Below are 16,250 nucleotides of genomic sequence, written 5' to 3'. Positions count from 1 at the left end.
CCATTACTGTCCTGGTTAGTGAATACTGTCTTATTTCACTGTAGAGCCTATAGCCCTGCTCAATATGCCTTAACCAACCATGTTGTTCCACCATCCACATATCCGATGACATCACCTGGTTTAAACGTCTCTAGAGACTATATATCTCTCTTCATCACTAAATGCCTAGGTTTACCTCCAATGTACTCTCTTCCTACCATAACTTTGTCTGTACATTATGCCTTGAATCTATGCTATCGTGCCCAGAAACCTTCTCCCTTTACTCTCTGTTCCAAACGTGCTAGATGGCCAGTCCTTATAGCCTTTAGCCGTACCCTTATCCTACTTTTCCTCTGTTCCTCTGGTGATGTAGAGGTTAATCCAGGACCTGCAGTGCCTAGCTCCACTCCTACTCCCCAGGTGTTCTCATTTGTTGACTTCTGTAACCATAAAAGCCTTGGTTTCATGCATGTTAACATTAGAAGTCTACTCCCTACGTTTGCTTTATTCACTGCTTTAGCACATTCTGCCAACCCAGATGTCTTAGCCGTGTCTGAATCCTGGCTTAGGAAAACCACGAAAAACCCTGAAATTTCCATCCCTAACTATAACATTTTCCGCCAAGACAGAACTGCCAAAGGGGGCGGTGATGCAATCTACTGCAGAGATAGACTGCAGAGTTCTATCTTACAATCCAGGTCTGTGCCAAAACAATTCAAGCTTCTACTTCTAAAAATGGACCTTTCCAGAAACATGTCTCTCACCGTTGCCACTTGCTATAGACCACCCTCTGCCCCCAGCTGTGCCCTGTACACCATATGTGATTTGATTGCCCCCCATCTATCTTCTGAGCTCGTGCTTCGAGGTGACCTAAACTGGGACATGCTTAACACCCCGGCCATCCTACAATCTAAGCTTGATGCCCTCAATCTCACACAAATTATCAATGAACCTACCAGGTACAACCCCAAATCCATAAACACGGGCACCCTCATAGATATCATCCTAACTAACTCGCCCTCCAAATACACCTCTGCTGTTTTCAACCAAGATCTCAGCAATCACTGCCTCATTGCCTGCATCCATAATGGGTCTGCGGTCAAACGACCACCCCTCATCACTGTCAAACGTTCCCTAAACACTTCTGCGAACAGGCCTTTCTCATTGACCTGGCCCGGGTATCCTGGAATGACATTGACCTCATCCTGTCAGTAGAGGATGCCTGGTTATTCTTTAAAAGTGTCTTTCTCACCATCTTAAATAAGCATAGTCCATTCAAAAAATGTAGAACTAGGAATAGATATAGCCCTTGGTTCACTCCAGACCTGTATGCCCTTGACCAGCACAAAAACATCCTGTGGCGTTCTACATTAGCATCGAATAGCCCCCGTGATATGCAACTTTTTAGGGAACTTAGGAACCAATATACACAGGCAGTTAGGAAAGCTAAGGCTCGCTTTTTCAAACAGAAATGTGCATCCTGTAGTACAAACTCAAAACAGTTCTGGGGCACTGTAAAGTCCATGGAGAACAAGAGCACCTCCTCCCAGCTTCCCACTGCATGAGGCTCGGAAACACTGTCACTACCAATAAATCCACTATAACTGAGAATTTCAATAAGCATTTTTCTATGGCTGGCTATGCTTTCCACCTGGCTACTCCTACCCCGGTCAACAGCCCTGCACTGCCCACAGCAACTCGTCCAAACCTCCCCCACTTCTCCTTCACCCAAATCCAGATAGCTGATGTTCTGAACGAGCTGCAAAATCTGGACCCCTACAAATCAGCTGGGCTAGACAATCTGGACCCTCTCTTTCTAAAATTATCTGCCGAAATTATTGCAACCCCTATTACTAGCCTGTTCAACCTCTCTTTCATATCGTCTGAGATTCCCATAGATTGGAAAGCTGCCGCGGTCATCCCCCTCTTCAAAGGGGGAGACACTCTAGACCCAAACTGCTACAGACCTATATCTATTCTATCCTGCCTCTCTAAGGTCTTTGAAAGCAAAGTTAACAAACAGATTACCGACCATTTCGAATCTCGTACCTTCTCAACTATGCAATCTGGTTTCAGAGCTGGTCATGGCTGCACCTCAGCCACGCTCAAGGTCCTAAACGATATCATAACCAACTAGCCTGCCTGGTTAAATAAAGGTTAAATAAAAAAATAAAAATGTAAATAAAAAAATTGTATTGTTTAATTCAGTTTTGTTTCTTATCTATTTCACTTGCTTTGGCAATGTTAACATGTGCTTCCCATGCCAATAAAGCTCTTGAATTGGAATTGAATTGAGAGAGAGAGAGATGGACAGACATACAGAAAGAGACGGACAGACAAAGACAGAGAGACCGAGAGAGAGACTGATCACCCCAATCCACAAAAGTGGAGACAAATTTGACCCCAATAACTATGTGTCAACAGCAACCTTGGGGAAATAGTCTGCATTATAATTAACAGCAGACTCGTACACTTGTAAATACAACCCATATTTTATTTATTATTATTTTTATTTATTTTCCCTTTTGTACTTTAACAATTTAAATATCATTACAACACTATATATATATATATATATATATATATATATATATATATATATATATATATATATATAATATGACATTTGTAATGTCTTTATTCTTTTGGAACTTCTGTGAGTGTAATGTTTACTGTTCATTTTTATTGTTTATTTCACTTTTGTATATTATCTACTTCACTTGCTTTGGCAATGTTAACATATGTTTCCCATGCCAATAAAGCCCCTTGAATCGAATTGAGAGAGACAGAGAGAAAGAGAGAGAACAAGGGTCCCTTTACTGCACTATTACAACATGAAGGAAAGGTTAAATAAATATATAAAGGTGTGATGTGAATGTCATGGCATTGTGGATTTGACATCATACATGTGAGATCAACTGGCTTTGATCAATGATTTACTGGCTCTTGAAACCAATGAAGAAGCACATGGAAACCAAACCATGCATGACATAAATGACAGTCCAAAGCAGAGTTAATAGTGGTCAATACAACGTTACTGTTACATGATCACTGTGCAGTCTCATCCCACACTGACCTGTAGATGAGGGCGGCTCCACACAACACCATGTAGGCTGCTATGGTGAAGAAGTAGGCCAGCTGCATGTTGTACTCAGACCGGCCCCCTGTCCCTTGTGTTTTATTACTGTAGCCGCCATAATACATCACTGTGTGGCTGAAATAACCCTGTGGGGAAAATGTATACATCAAAATAAAACATTTTTACCACACAGTAACTGTTCACTGTATGCTGACTTTACAGTACGGGGTGTCGTATAACAAATATGTTGATCAGATTCGTAGCGTATGCTGCTATGGAATGATTCACTCAAAAGCCTCTACCAGAAGTAGCGTGAATAGTTAACAACAACAAACCGCTCCGGTCAGTATCTCTAGCCCTTTGAAGCTGACCCCAGCGGGGATGTCTGGCGTGGGGTGATAGATGAGCTGGGGGATGGTGATGAAACCAAAGTTGACCAGGAAGGAGAAGATGTTGAACATCAGCAGCCATTTTAGGAACTTGAAGTAGGAGAGGACCCCCGTGCCAAATTTACCCCCGACCTCCTTCATGGTACCCCGCCACAGTTCCAGGGTCTGCTTGGCTAAAGTCATGTTAGCACCGCACCTGTGGAACGCCTGAGGGGGAAGACTGGTCTGAGAACAGTGGTGGGGGTCTTATATGTCACAAATGCACTGTCATAGATTTCATAGCACAGCTGTCACAGAATAGGTGTAATTGTCAATAGAGGATGTGGATGATGGAACAGTTCAATGTAAGTAGAAAGTTATTGTATGGCCTGCATGGTGGCAGTCTGTTTCTGCTTTTGCCAATATTCAAGTGTCGCTGAATGCAGAGACAGAATGTCCCCCTGGCAAATTGTATTGCTCATAAAAGGCATAATGATTTAGTGATTGCAACGCTTCCTGTGGTTGGCTCTTTGCCATAGTCTAATAGGACACTGCTTGTGCAGTACAAGGACACACAGGAAGTAAAGTTGGGCATCAGGACAGGAGGACACACAGAGAGACACAAAGATGTCAGAGAGTCAAACTGCTCACCAGTGAGACAGTCTTTGAACAGTCTGCAAAGCAGTTCAGTTGCCGGGACTTTTTGAATGATTTCAACGCCAACACTTGGCCCCTAGGAGATATGAGATCAAACAAACATAAAGATTACAGTCTGATACAGTTATGTAGCGTATGATAATAACATATGCGCATCACAGCGTTATCTCTTCATAAAAATATATGACCTGTCAAAAGTTGCACAGTGCTCTTGGCTGGCTGTGTGGCTGTAAACTTTGGACTTGGCCGATGCGTTGCGCTTATGGTAAACACTTCGTCCTTACCTGCATACCGCAAGAAGGTGTGTGTGTGTGTCTGTGTGTGTGACTATTCTCCCCAATGATCTCACATCGCAAGCCTACATAACTGCACACTCGATGCCCAACCTACCCTTGTACATAGTACTTATTTTACTACCCCTGGTAATAAGTTAAACTTTCCATAGTAAAACTGAAAGAAAACAGGCACTTTTGGACCTATGACGGTGACATGACAGCTATACAGTTGAAGTCGGAAGTTTACATACACCTCAGCCAAATACATTTAAACTCTGTTTTTTCACAATTCCTGGCATTTAATCCTAGTAAAAATTCCCTGTTCTATGTCAGTTAAGATCACCACTTTATTTTATGAATGTGAAATGTCAGAATAATTGTAGGGAGAATGATTAATTTCAGATATGATTTCTTTCATCACATTCCCATTGGGTCAGAAGTTTACATACACTCAATTAGTATTTGGTAGCATTGCCTTGAAATTGTTTAACTTGGGTTAAACATTTCAGGTAGCCTTCCACAAGCTTCCCACAATAAGTTGGGTGAATTCTGGCACATTCCTCCTGACAGAGCTGGTGTAACTAAGTCAGGTTTGTAGGCCTCCTTGCTCGCACATGCTTTTTCAGTTCTGCCAACGCATATTCTATAGGATTGAGGTCAGGGCTTTGAGATGGCCACTCCAACACCTTAACTTTGTTGTCCTTAAGCCATTATGCCACAGCTTTGGAAGTATGCTTGGGGTCCATTTGGAAGACCCATTTGCGACCAAGCTTTAACTTCCTGACTGACATCTTGAGATGTTGCTTCAATATATCCACATAAATATCCATCCTCGTGATGTCATCTATTTTGTGAAGTGCACCAGTCCTTCCTGCAGCAAAGCACCCCCACAACATGATGCTGCCACCCCCATGCTTCACGGTTGGGATAATGTTCTTCAGCTTGCAAACCTACCCCTTTTAACTCCAAACATAACGATGGTCATTATGGCCAAACAGTTCTCCAAAAAGTAAGATCCTTGTCCCCATGTGCAGTTGCAAACCGTAGTCTGGCTTTTTTATGGCGGGTTTGGAGCAGTGTCTTCTTCCTTGCTGACCGGCCTTTCAGGTTATGTCGATATAGGACTCATTTTTACTGTGGATATAGATAGTTTTATACCTGTTTCCTCCAGCATCTTCACAAGGTCTTTTGCTGTTGTTCTGGGATTGATTTGCACTTTTCGCACCAAAGTATATTAATCTCTAGGAGACAGAACGCGTCTCCTTCCTAAGCGGTATGACAGCTGCATGGTCCCGTGGTGTTTATACTTGCGTACTATTGTTTGTACAGATGAACGTGGTACCTTCAAGAGTTTGGAAATTGCTCCCAAGGATGAACCAGACTCATGGAGGCCTACAATTGTTTTTCTGAGGTCTTGGCTGATTTCTTTTGATTTTCCCATGATGTCAAGCAAAGAGGCACTGAGTTTGAAGGTAGGCCTCGAAATACATCCATAGGTCCACCTCCAATTGATTCAAATGATGTCAATTAGCCTATCAGAAGCTTCTAAAGCCATGACATCCTTTTCTGGAATTTTCCAAGCTGTTTAATGGCATAGTCAACTTAGTGTATGTAAACTTCTGACCCACTGGAATTGTGATACAGTGAATTATAAGTGAAATAATCTGTCTGTAATCATTTGTTGGAAAAATGACTTGTGTCATGCACAAAGTAGATGTCCTAACCGACTTGCCAAAACTATAGTTTGTTAACAAGAAATTTGTGGAGTGGTTGAAAAACGAGTTTTAATGAGTCCAACCTAAGTGTATGTAAACTTCCGACTTCAACTGTACCTGATGTGTTTCTTGTCAACAAAGCTCATAGGGAGGTCTCGGATGGCCTTGATTCTGTCCCTCGTTGACATAGCAACCAGCTCTTGGACCAAGTTCTGTTCCTCTGTTGGACAAAGACATGATAAGACAGATCTGTGAGGTTATGATTCATAGTATGCCTTTAAAATCAGAGCTGTAATATAATTCAAAAAATTATAATATAATAATACATAATATAATGTATTTTTTTTTTTTTTTTTTTTTTCACCTTTATTTAACCAGGTAGGCAAGTTGAGAACAAGTTCTCATTTACAATTGCGACCTGGCCAAGATAAATCAAAGCAGTTCGACACATACAACGACACAGAGTTACACATGGAGTAAAACAAACATACAGTCAATAATACAGCATAAACAGGTCAATATACGATGTGAGCAAATGAGGTGAGAAGGGAGGTAAAGGCAAAAAAAGGCCATGGTGGCAAAGTAAATACAATATAGCAAGTAAAATACTGGAATGGTAGATTTGCAATGGAAGAATGTGCAAAGTAGAAATACAAATAATGGGGTGCAAAGGAGCAAAATTAATTAATTAATTAAATACAGTAGGGAAAGAGGTAGTTGTTTGGGCTAAATTATAGGTGGGCTATGTACAGGTGCAGTAATCTGTGAGCTGTTCTGAGTGCTTAAAGCTAGTGAGGGAGATAAGTGTTTCCAGTTTCAGAGATTTTTGTAGTTTGTTCCAGTCATTGGCAGCAGAGAACTGGAAGGAGAGGCGGCCAAAGAAAGAATTTGTTTTTGGGGGTGACTAGAGAGATACACCTGCTGGAGCGTGTGCTACAGGTGGGAGATGCTATGGTGACCAGCGAGCTGAGATAAGGGGGGACTTTACCTAGCAGGGTCTTGTAGATGACATGGAGCCAGTGGGTTTGGCGACGAGTATGAAGCGAGGGCCAACCAACGAGAGCGTACAGGTCGCAATGGTGGGTAGTATATAGGGCTTTGGTGACAAAACGGATTGCACTGTGATAGACTGCATCCAATTTGTTGAGTAGGGTATTGGAGGCTATTTTGTAAATGACATCGCCAAAGTCGAGGATTGGTAGGATGGTCAGTTTTACAAGGGTATGTTTGGCAGCATGAGTGAAGGATGCTTTGTTGCGAAATAGGAAGCCAATTCTAGATTTAATTTTGGATTGGAGATGTTTGATATGGGTCTGGAAGGAGAGTTTACAGTCTAACCAGACACCTAAGTATTTGTAGTTGTCTACGTATTCTAAGTCAGAGCCGTCCAGAGTAGTGATGTTGGACAGGTGGGTAGGTGCAGGTAGCAATCGGTTGAAGAGCATGCATTTAGTTTTACTTGTATTTAAAAGCAATTGGAGGCCACGGAAGGAGAGATGTATGGCATTGAAGCTTGCCTGTAGGGTTGTTAACACAGTGTCCAAAGAAGGGCCAGAAGTATACAGAATGGTGTCGTCTGCATAGAGGTGCATCAGAGATTCACGAGCAGCAAGAGCAAGTATAATATATGAGTTTGTCATTGTGATTTAGGATAAGAAGTGAGGTAGGGTTAGGATTGAGCTATAAAGTCATTATGGATAACATTGTCCTGAACCGATTGAAAAGAGAAACATATTTCTACAAGGAGAATGGACAGGCATTGTTGTGCCCATAGGAATGCAATTCTAGTAATTTAATTTCTATGGCTGTGCCCTAGGCTCTCCATTCTTCATCCCTCACCATTTTCCATCTCATTCCTGATGTCGTCCTCAGAAAGGCCCAGATTGCCCAGAGCAGCCTCTCCTACAGGGAATAGACTCATCTTCCTCGACCCCCTGAACCTCATCGAAACATGACCTGGGAGACACGAGGACATCTAATTAAACACAGCTGACAGCCTAGCTATTACTGAGGAATTATGAGCCTAATAACGTGTGTTGAACGAATAGAAAGTCATCCATCATATAGGCTTACTATCAGCACTAACAATACGGAGGATATATAATATGTTAAGCTAATAGAAAGCACTACACATCCTATTTATTCATTTCAGATCATGTCCACCCATTGACTTGGCAAACACAATTCATTCCCATAATTCCAGTGCAAACAAGTGAACATACAAAGAATGGCATGCACACACAACTTACAATACATCATGGTTTATTGGTTCACGCACTGACACGGTCCTTGATTGCACAGGGAATTGGTTTTGGCTTGAAAGGGGAGACCCCTAATCACATTGCATGGGTGTGTTGTGAGTCAATATTTACAATGTGTAAATAAGCATTAGCCACTGATGATCAACTTTGATTAAACCAAATCAATTAGAGGTGGTTAAAAAAAGGTTTCCAAAAGGTTGTCCCCATAGCAGAACCCTTCTTGGTTCCAGGTAGAACCATTTTAGGTTGCAGGTAGAACCCATTGGGTTCCATGTAGAACCTGAATCCAAAAGGGTTCTTCGTGGAACCAATAAGGGTTCTTCAAAGGGTTATCCTATATGCAAAGGGTTCTCCTATGGGGACAGCCAAATAACCCTTTTAGGTTCTAGATAGCATATTTTTTTCTAAGACTGTACTATGTTTCACATCCTTTTGCCAAATGCAGTAGCATGACTAGCTGACAATGAAAGAAGATGAATGTGCAAGTAGAGGTACTGGGGTGCAAAGGAGCAAAAAATAAATAACAATATGGGGATGAGGTAGTTGGGTGAGCTATTTACAGATGGGCTGTGTACAGGTGCAATGATCGGTAAGCTGCTCTGACAGCTGATGCTTAAAGTTAGTGAGGGAGATATAAGACTCCAGCTTCAGTGATTTTTGCAATTTGTTCCAGTCACTGGCAGCAGAGAACTGGAAGGCGGCCAAACGTTAGACCGTATTACCTGGATTGTGTTCATTAAGCAACAAATGGAAGAAAACAGACTGAAACAGGGCGGGACTACCTGGACTTGTCCAAAAATAAATGCTCATTGTTACGTTTCGTTGAAAAATGTTTTGCTACGTTTTGCCCTAATCAATGCAGCCCTGTAAACTGTTAGCACCGTAGTTTCCCGGGATAGTATTTTTCTGCCAACTTCCTTGTGCTGCCTGTTTACCTTTGGGTAATGTTTAATTAGACATTGGATCGTCAAATCATCATCTTAAGGATCTGACCCTTTTCTTTAAATTTTCGCCTAAAATGACGTACCCAAATCTAACTGCCTGTAGCAAGGATAGTGCAACAACTAACCTCAAAGGTTTTTATGATCAAAGGGACCAACTGAAAGCTAAAGAAGTAAAGTAAGGAAGTAAATAGAGAGTAAAATACTGTATGTGCTTTAGAAGTGGTTTGAACAGTACCTGAAGTTGCAGATGGAAGTCGTACAGGAGGCGTTGTGTCATAATGCGTTGCCTGATCGATCTGGTACCCGCTGTGATCTGAACATCATGGAGAACGAACACTAGATTCATTAATTGCATCCACCTAATTTTCGAACGTTGCTATGGGCACAGCCAAACAACGGAAGTGATGTATTAGATTTCTGCTTTACTTACCTAGTGCAGCGTGCACGTGGCACATTTGCTAGAGTAAATTAGTTGAAGGAGTCAATTTGTAGAGTATAAGAGTCAAGTAAACAAGTGTAAGTGTAATTGTATATGTATTTCATTCATGTTCTCAAACGTTAGATAGAGCTACTAGTAGTTATGTTGTGATAATTACGTGAATTGTGTTGTGTATGAGATTAGGGCCTCCACAAAGCCAATAACTATAACGATAAACTATAGTCTACATAACTATAAAACGTTGGTGAGCATCCACACTAGATGAACGTTTCTCGAGTATTGTCCTGCACCTGTCAATAAACTGATCAACGCATTCTACTGCACACTGCCTATTAATAAGGTGGTAACACAAGACCATTCACGAGGTCATAAGCACAGATACTGGTTCAGACCGTTCACGAGGTCTAACGCACAGATACTGGTTCAGACCAGTGCTTTCAGGGTGTGTTCATTGTCATAGTGACAACTGCAAATAATATTTCAATGTACATCTAGGCCAAATGAAAAATAATATAGTAACTCGTATTTAAATGTAGCAATTGAACAACAAACGCCGAGCCTGCACATATTTTACAGCATCTCATTGCCTTGTCAATTTCTTTGTCTTATTTTTCACTGTGCTCATCTAGGCTATGTCCTGTACAACTATTTGCTATGCACCAGTGCAACAATGTTATAATCATAACAGGCCAAACGTGATCAATCACACTTTCTCTCTTCAATTTTACCCGAAATTGATTTTCTGTGCTGTAGGCCTGTTTTACTTTCAGCAATTAGTCAAAACAAGCCTGTTTCTTTCCCTGAATAGGCTATTAGGTGTAATATTTGTGTCGTGGAGAAATGACCAGGCAGGAGACGGGAGTACAGTTAATTTTCGTTTAGTCCAAACTGTCGTGCTCTACACCCCAGTGCGCATGTGCATTTCCTATTAGGTGTAGTAACGTAACACTGCCGTAATGCATTACTGCTTAGTAACAGCACAGTAACTAATATAAACAGATGTAGATCCCGGATACTACACTCCTCCCCCATAGTGTTTACCTCCCAGAGAACAAGGTAAATATGTTAGGTAACTACGAATGCAATATCTGAACAATGCATTCTTAAACATTTTTCAACTACTGGGTTGAAGCAGACTTTTCAGAGCCCAGCACAAGTCCAGGGGATTATTCTGCCCCGAAGATGGAGTTTGTGTCCTAATAACTAACCCAGGTAATGTCCTTTTTCTTTCCTTTTATCTCGGACATATTTAAAGTGTTTGTTTTACTGTCCGTTACCTCCTTAACCAGCTCAACTCACAGGTCAAGCTTTTGAGGTGCCCTTCTCTGTCGAATAGGATATCTCCGCTCCTCCTGGGCTTCCTGTGATGGGCCAGGTTCGGGTGGAAGGTCAGGCTCTGTCTCTCCCATACGTCCACAGTCAGGAGAATAGTCCTGGGGGTCGTTATTGTTCTTGTTCTCTCGCCATGTCTCTGCTAGGGCGTTGGACCGTAGCAGATGATCCACATGAACGACCTGGCGATGACCAATTTGGACTTGGTAAGTCAAAGGTCCTCTGTGTTGCAAGATCACACCTGAGTTCCACAGGCGCTTGGGGTGTCTGAAATCACGTACCATCACCCTCTCTTCCTCTTTGAATTCTCTGACAGTCTTTGAGTGTCTGTCATGAGCTTTCTTCTGCTGTAGCTGGTGCTTTGCCACAGTGCTTGACAAGTCTGGTGTCAACAATGCCAGGCGGGTACGTGGTTGGCGTTTCAGAAACAGTTCAGCTGGTGTACATTCCGTTACTGTGTGTGGTGTGTTACGGTAAGTAAAACAGGAACCGCGGAAGCCTTTGGTGGGTGGGCACAGACTGAACCTCGAGTCTAGTCCAGGCCTTCTTAAATGTTTGCACGGTTCTCTCCGCTGCTCCGTTTGATGCCGGATGGTAAGGTGGTGACATGATGTGCCTTACTCCATTGTTCTTGAGAAACATGCCACTTGCTCTCTAGCAGACACTGTTTGCAAGTCTTGAATGCTTCTTTGCATTGTGGGGACCAATTCCACTTTGTATCAGCCTGCAGCAGTTGGTGAAGCGGATGCAACAATGTGGACAAGTTTGCCACAAACTTTCCGTAATAGTTCAGGAGCCCCAAAAATGACCTCAGCTCTGAGTTATTTGTGGGTGCTGGTGCGTTTACGATTGCTTCCACCTTGCTGTTGGTTGGGTGCAGGCCTTCTGCATCAATCTTGTATCCGAGATACTCCACTGAGTCCTGGAGGAACTCACACTTGCTGCGTTTCATTCTCACTCCATATTTCTCCAGTCTTGACATCACTTTGTCCAGCACTACAAGGTGCTCTCCAATGGTTGGTGCTGACACAAGGATGTCGTCCATGAAGCACACAACATGGTCTATACCGTCCAAGATCTGATCCATTGTGTGTTGGAATATCGCTGGAGCTGTCGAGATTCCATAGGCCAAGCAATTGAATCTGAATTGCCCCTTGTGTGTATTGATGGTCAGATACTGTTCTGACTCCGGATCCAGCTTCAGTTGCTGATAAGCGAATGCCAGGTCCAGCTTGATCCAGGCCTGAAAACCTTCCCACCAGCTAGAGTGGCAAACAGATCTTCAGCGTTTGGTAGTGGATATTCCTCTGGTAGTATGCAGCGATTTACTGTGACCTTGTAGTCACCTCACATTCTGACGGTCTTGTCTTTCTTTGGGACTACAACAATCGGAGCGGCCCAGTTGCTCCTCGCTACTTTCGTGATTATGTTATTCTTCTGTAGGCGTTCCTGTTCCTTCTCTACTGCTTCCTTAAGAGCATATGAAACCGGATGTGGTTTGTGAAAGATAGGCTTGGTTCCTTCTTGCACTCTGACTTTTGCTGTGAAGTCTTGTATTTCACTGTAGCCATCTTTGAAAAGTTCTTTGTGCGTCTCCAGCATGTTAGTGAGTGTAGCCTGACTCACTGGTTTGTCACTTCTGAGACTGAAGATTTCTCCCCAGTTGAACTTGATCTTTTGTAGCCAGTTTCTGCCTAGCAAGTCTAATATGCATACACTTCTACTTAGGCTATAGGTTACATCTCGAGCCTGTCTGTCTTTGTTCTGTTGTGCAATTACGCACCTGGCTTCTCCACTGACACAGCTATTCCTCTTAAATCTTGAGGAGTCCCAGGAAAAGACAAGAGCACAAAAGCTTTTTGGACAATTATTTCGACCTTCCTACTAACCGCCTATTGGAGGATAGATGCACGCGTGCACTTGCTTGCTGAATGTAAAATAGGCTACAGAATTAAGTGCGGCGAGTTGGAAAGGAGAAGCCCATATTTTCCTATAGTAGGCCTATCTTAACACCGGGCTACTTCCTGACAAAATACACCATATGAGTGGCCTGCTAATGTACCTTTCTTGTGCTTCTAAACTGTCGAAAATAGACCTGAACTGATCCAAATGGTTGCATAATCAGGCCTATCGGCTGTAGCGGTTACTTCGGAATGAAACAAAACAGGACAGGACGTTTGAGCGGTTATTCAAATGAGCCTACATCACTGCAGTTTACAGCCTATGGACAATGATTGTGTACTCACTTCATAACAATAATACATTCCTTGTTGTACTGTGTTGTTGTTGCCCAGGTGTGATAATCATTTTGTCTAAAAACGTAGTCCTATGCCTAATCAATAATGGAACTTTGCGTGCCCGTGAATCACAGTGCACAACCTGGAGGAACGTACTGCAGATTTGCCATTTCATAAACTTATGTACGGACTTTGACAGGTAAATATTTAGCTCTAATTAGTTAGCTAATGCTCTATAGCTATAATAGTTAGCTAATGCGAGGCCCAACATCTAGCTAATATTTAGCTTCTTACTTCAGCTACACATCACTAGCCTCTCTTTTCCAGCTGTTCCGGTGCGTAACAGGCTATAACAAGCCTCTCTGCAATAGGCGATTCCTCTTCTGGTGAAATCCCAGGAAAGCTGTAGGCTACAAAAGCTATTTATACTTTTTTTTTAGTGGAGCACATATGAATTATGATAAAGCATGAACGTGGAGGAAGTTGTATCACAAGATGTTGGCTCCGAAACAACCTCAAACTTCCTTTATACTGGACTTATGTAAGCATACCAAACGTAACATATTATACTAATTTGAGTGTCACGGATATATATTTACTATGTTACGTCTAGTCTATGCGGCCAGGCTGCCATTACAACAAAATCATGGCCATACTATTCTCTCAGAACCCGGAACCAAATCTTGGAGGAGAGACTAACCTTACTACAGCACAAGAGATCATATTTCTCTGATCTGTTTACAATACAATCTCCCATCAGAAAACGTGTGTACTGCCATTACATCGGTGTGTGGCTGTATATTACTTGTTTCTATTGTCTAATTAATCAATTAAATCAAACATCGACTTACTGAGGTCATGCTGCTGCCATCGTGGGCTCTCCGACCGGGGAGGAAGGAGACCCATGGGAATGCTGTCTCTGCCCCTCCAGCTCCCCTCCTGCCACCCGCCCCAGGGCACTCTCTCCTGGGCATCGTCGTAGCTGGACTGGACCCCTCCTGGAAGCTGCTGAAGGTCAGACCTGCCCCTCTCACCCCCGGCTCCATCATCCCTGGGGTAGGGGTTACCATGTGGGTTACTGTGATGGGATTGGGATTTCCTAGAAGGACTTTCGAGAGAAGGACAGAGCAGATAACATTACTGGTGTGTTGTTGTATAAACCCTGCATCAGTCAGTCCAACGCCTTAATCATTACTCATAACGCTGCTGATGGTGTTCTAAGAATCATGCTACAATATTATTATAGACATATGACATCTGTCCTAGACAATAATGTTTTTTTTCTGAGGCGCTATAAAGTGAGTCTCTTATAAGAAATACCATAGTTTCCTGCTACGATATGTGATGGCACTGGCATTATAAAAAATCTGACACCAATTGAGAGATTAGAGATGATGTGACCAAGCACAGTGATGGTTTACATTTCAATGTACAGAACAAAAGATCCTCTCAGAATTATTTTCTAATACTGGACCATTATGTTTTACTTCACTTCTCATATTTGTGTTATTTGTGCACTATCCCCCAAAAATGTTTAAGAGCTGTCCGTCAACATTTCACTCAGGCCCTCTACCCATTCAGGCCCTCTACCCATTCAGGCCCTCTACCCATTCAGGCCCTCTACCCATTCAGGCCCTCTACCCATTCAGGCCCTCTACCCATTCAGGCCCTATACTCATTCAGGCCCTCTACCCATGGACCCAGTTAAAGCAGAATTATAACAAACATCCAAACAACACAATCGTACAAGTTGACACACATACCTCCTATCTATCTCCAGGGTGTCACTGTCATGATAGGCAGGGTTGTTATATCCTCCAGTGTTGTTGTAGTGTGACATATGGATCCTTGGCTTGATCTTCCTCTATAGTGGTTAACCCGGCGGTGATTTCTGTCTGTCCCTCTCTTCTTTAGTCCCCTGGAGGTCTGAAAGGTCCTCCTACTGTATTCTCAGTAAAACAATTAGTGAGAATGAGCTTGCCATTACATAAAATGAGAACTGGAAACGAGACATAAACGTGCCACTAGCAACAAGACCCCCTTGGGTATAAAGAAGGGGCAAATACAAGACTTCTGAGACCATACCTCGATGCTATTCCCATCTTCCTTTCACAAATAAAGCTGTGCTATCGAATACACATCACATGTTTTGGATGGAATGGCTGTCTAAAGTAAGTTATTTAACTCCCCTGTCCCAGCCCTGTGTATATCATTATTTATTAACACAGGGATATGGTTTCTGTTTTGCCATGGTCTGTGCCTCAGTGCTGCCCTATGGCAGTAAACTAGGCAAAGTAGAAGTAACAAATTCCAAAGTCTGGAAAGAGATCTGACTAACAAATATGTTGACTTGGTAGTTTATTGTGGGAAAAACACAGAAGTTATATGTGACAGTGAATTTTTGTGTTGTCAAATTAAGAGAAATATAACCATGTTCCAAATAATAATAGTATACATTGCTGTTAGATACAGTAACAATTTAAAACTATTGTATCAAACAATTGTTTAAAATAATAAATCCACAGTGTGTAATTACCTGGTTAACGTGCTGCTTATTTAGGGAAATCTGCAGGCTGCTTGAACAGGTTTTGCAGTCTGAGGATGCCTCCCCTTTTCCTTATAATCCAGGTTTGAAGTGCCAACTGTGGTAGCTAGAGTGCAGCTCTGAGAGATCTACCTTTGTTGAACTTCATCACTGTGTGTCTGTCAGACTACCCGGAACTGTGCACTTGAAAAAAAGGTAAAAGTCCGGTTGTTCTAAATGCCTTATGCAAATCTAATAGGCTGCTATGGTTGGCATAATGACAAGTATTTCCAAATGATTCCCATAGGACGAGAAAATTAATTGTCATAATAAGATATGGGACGGCCAAGGGCTCAACTGTGTCATTGCGAATGTGCAATAGGATAGGGAATTGCAATAAAGAGCCATAATGATTCACTTTCGTCTTCTGACTCTCTATT

The 16,250-nt window shown here is 42.3% G+C and overlaps 1 protein-coding gene across 3 annotated transcripts in view; it reads right to left on the bottom strand.

Annotated features, from left to right (window-relative positions):
• Nucleotides 1–16,211, bottom strand: part of LOC124002974 (transmembrane channel-like protein 5) — a 32,613-nt gene extending 16,402 nt beyond the window's left edge. Inside the window, exons 1-9 of one of the 3 annotated variants that reach the window (XM_046310845.1) lie at nucleotides 15,823–16,211; nucleotides 15,050–15,235; nucleotides 14,138–14,394; nucleotides 9,514–9,591; nucleotides 7,913–8,029; nucleotides 6,191–6,293; nucleotides 4,078–4,159; nucleotides 3,394–3,654; nucleotides 3,056–3,204 (exon numbers count right to left, since the gene is read on the bottom strand). In XM_046310845.1, coding sequence (XP_046166801.1) covers nucleotides 3,056–3,204; nucleotides 3,394–3,654; nucleotides 4,078–4,159; nucleotides 6,191–6,293; nucleotides 7,913–8,029; nucleotides 9,514–9,591; nucleotides 14,138–14,394; nucleotides 15,050–15,126 — 1,124 coding nt within the window. In that variant the 5' untranslated portion in view covers nucleotides 15,127–15,235; nucleotides 15,823–16,211. The remainder of the gene's footprint in view (nucleotides 1–3,055; nucleotides 3,205–3,393; nucleotides 3,655–4,077; nucleotides 4,160–6,190; nucleotides 6,294–7,912; nucleotides 8,030–9,513; nucleotides 9,592–14,137; nucleotides 14,395–15,049; nucleotides 15,236–15,822) is intronic. The other 2 variants (XM_046310844.1, XM_046310846.1) reach the window with 2 other exon arrangements.
• Between the last annotated feature and the right edge of the window lie 39 nt (nucleotides 16,212–16,250).

The sequence above is a fragment of the Oncorhynchus gorbuscha genome, linkage group LG18, assembly GCF_021184085.1.
Source record: "Oncorhynchus gorbuscha isolate QuinsamMale2020 ecotype Even-year linkage group LG18, OgorEven_v1.0, whole genome shotgun sequence".
In the NCBI taxonomy this organism is placed as follows: Eukaryota; Metazoa; Chordata; class Actinopteri; order Salmoniformes; family Salmonidae; genus Oncorhynchus; species Oncorhynchus gorbuscha.
This window is presented reverse-complemented; position numbering and strand designations above follow the sequence as displayed.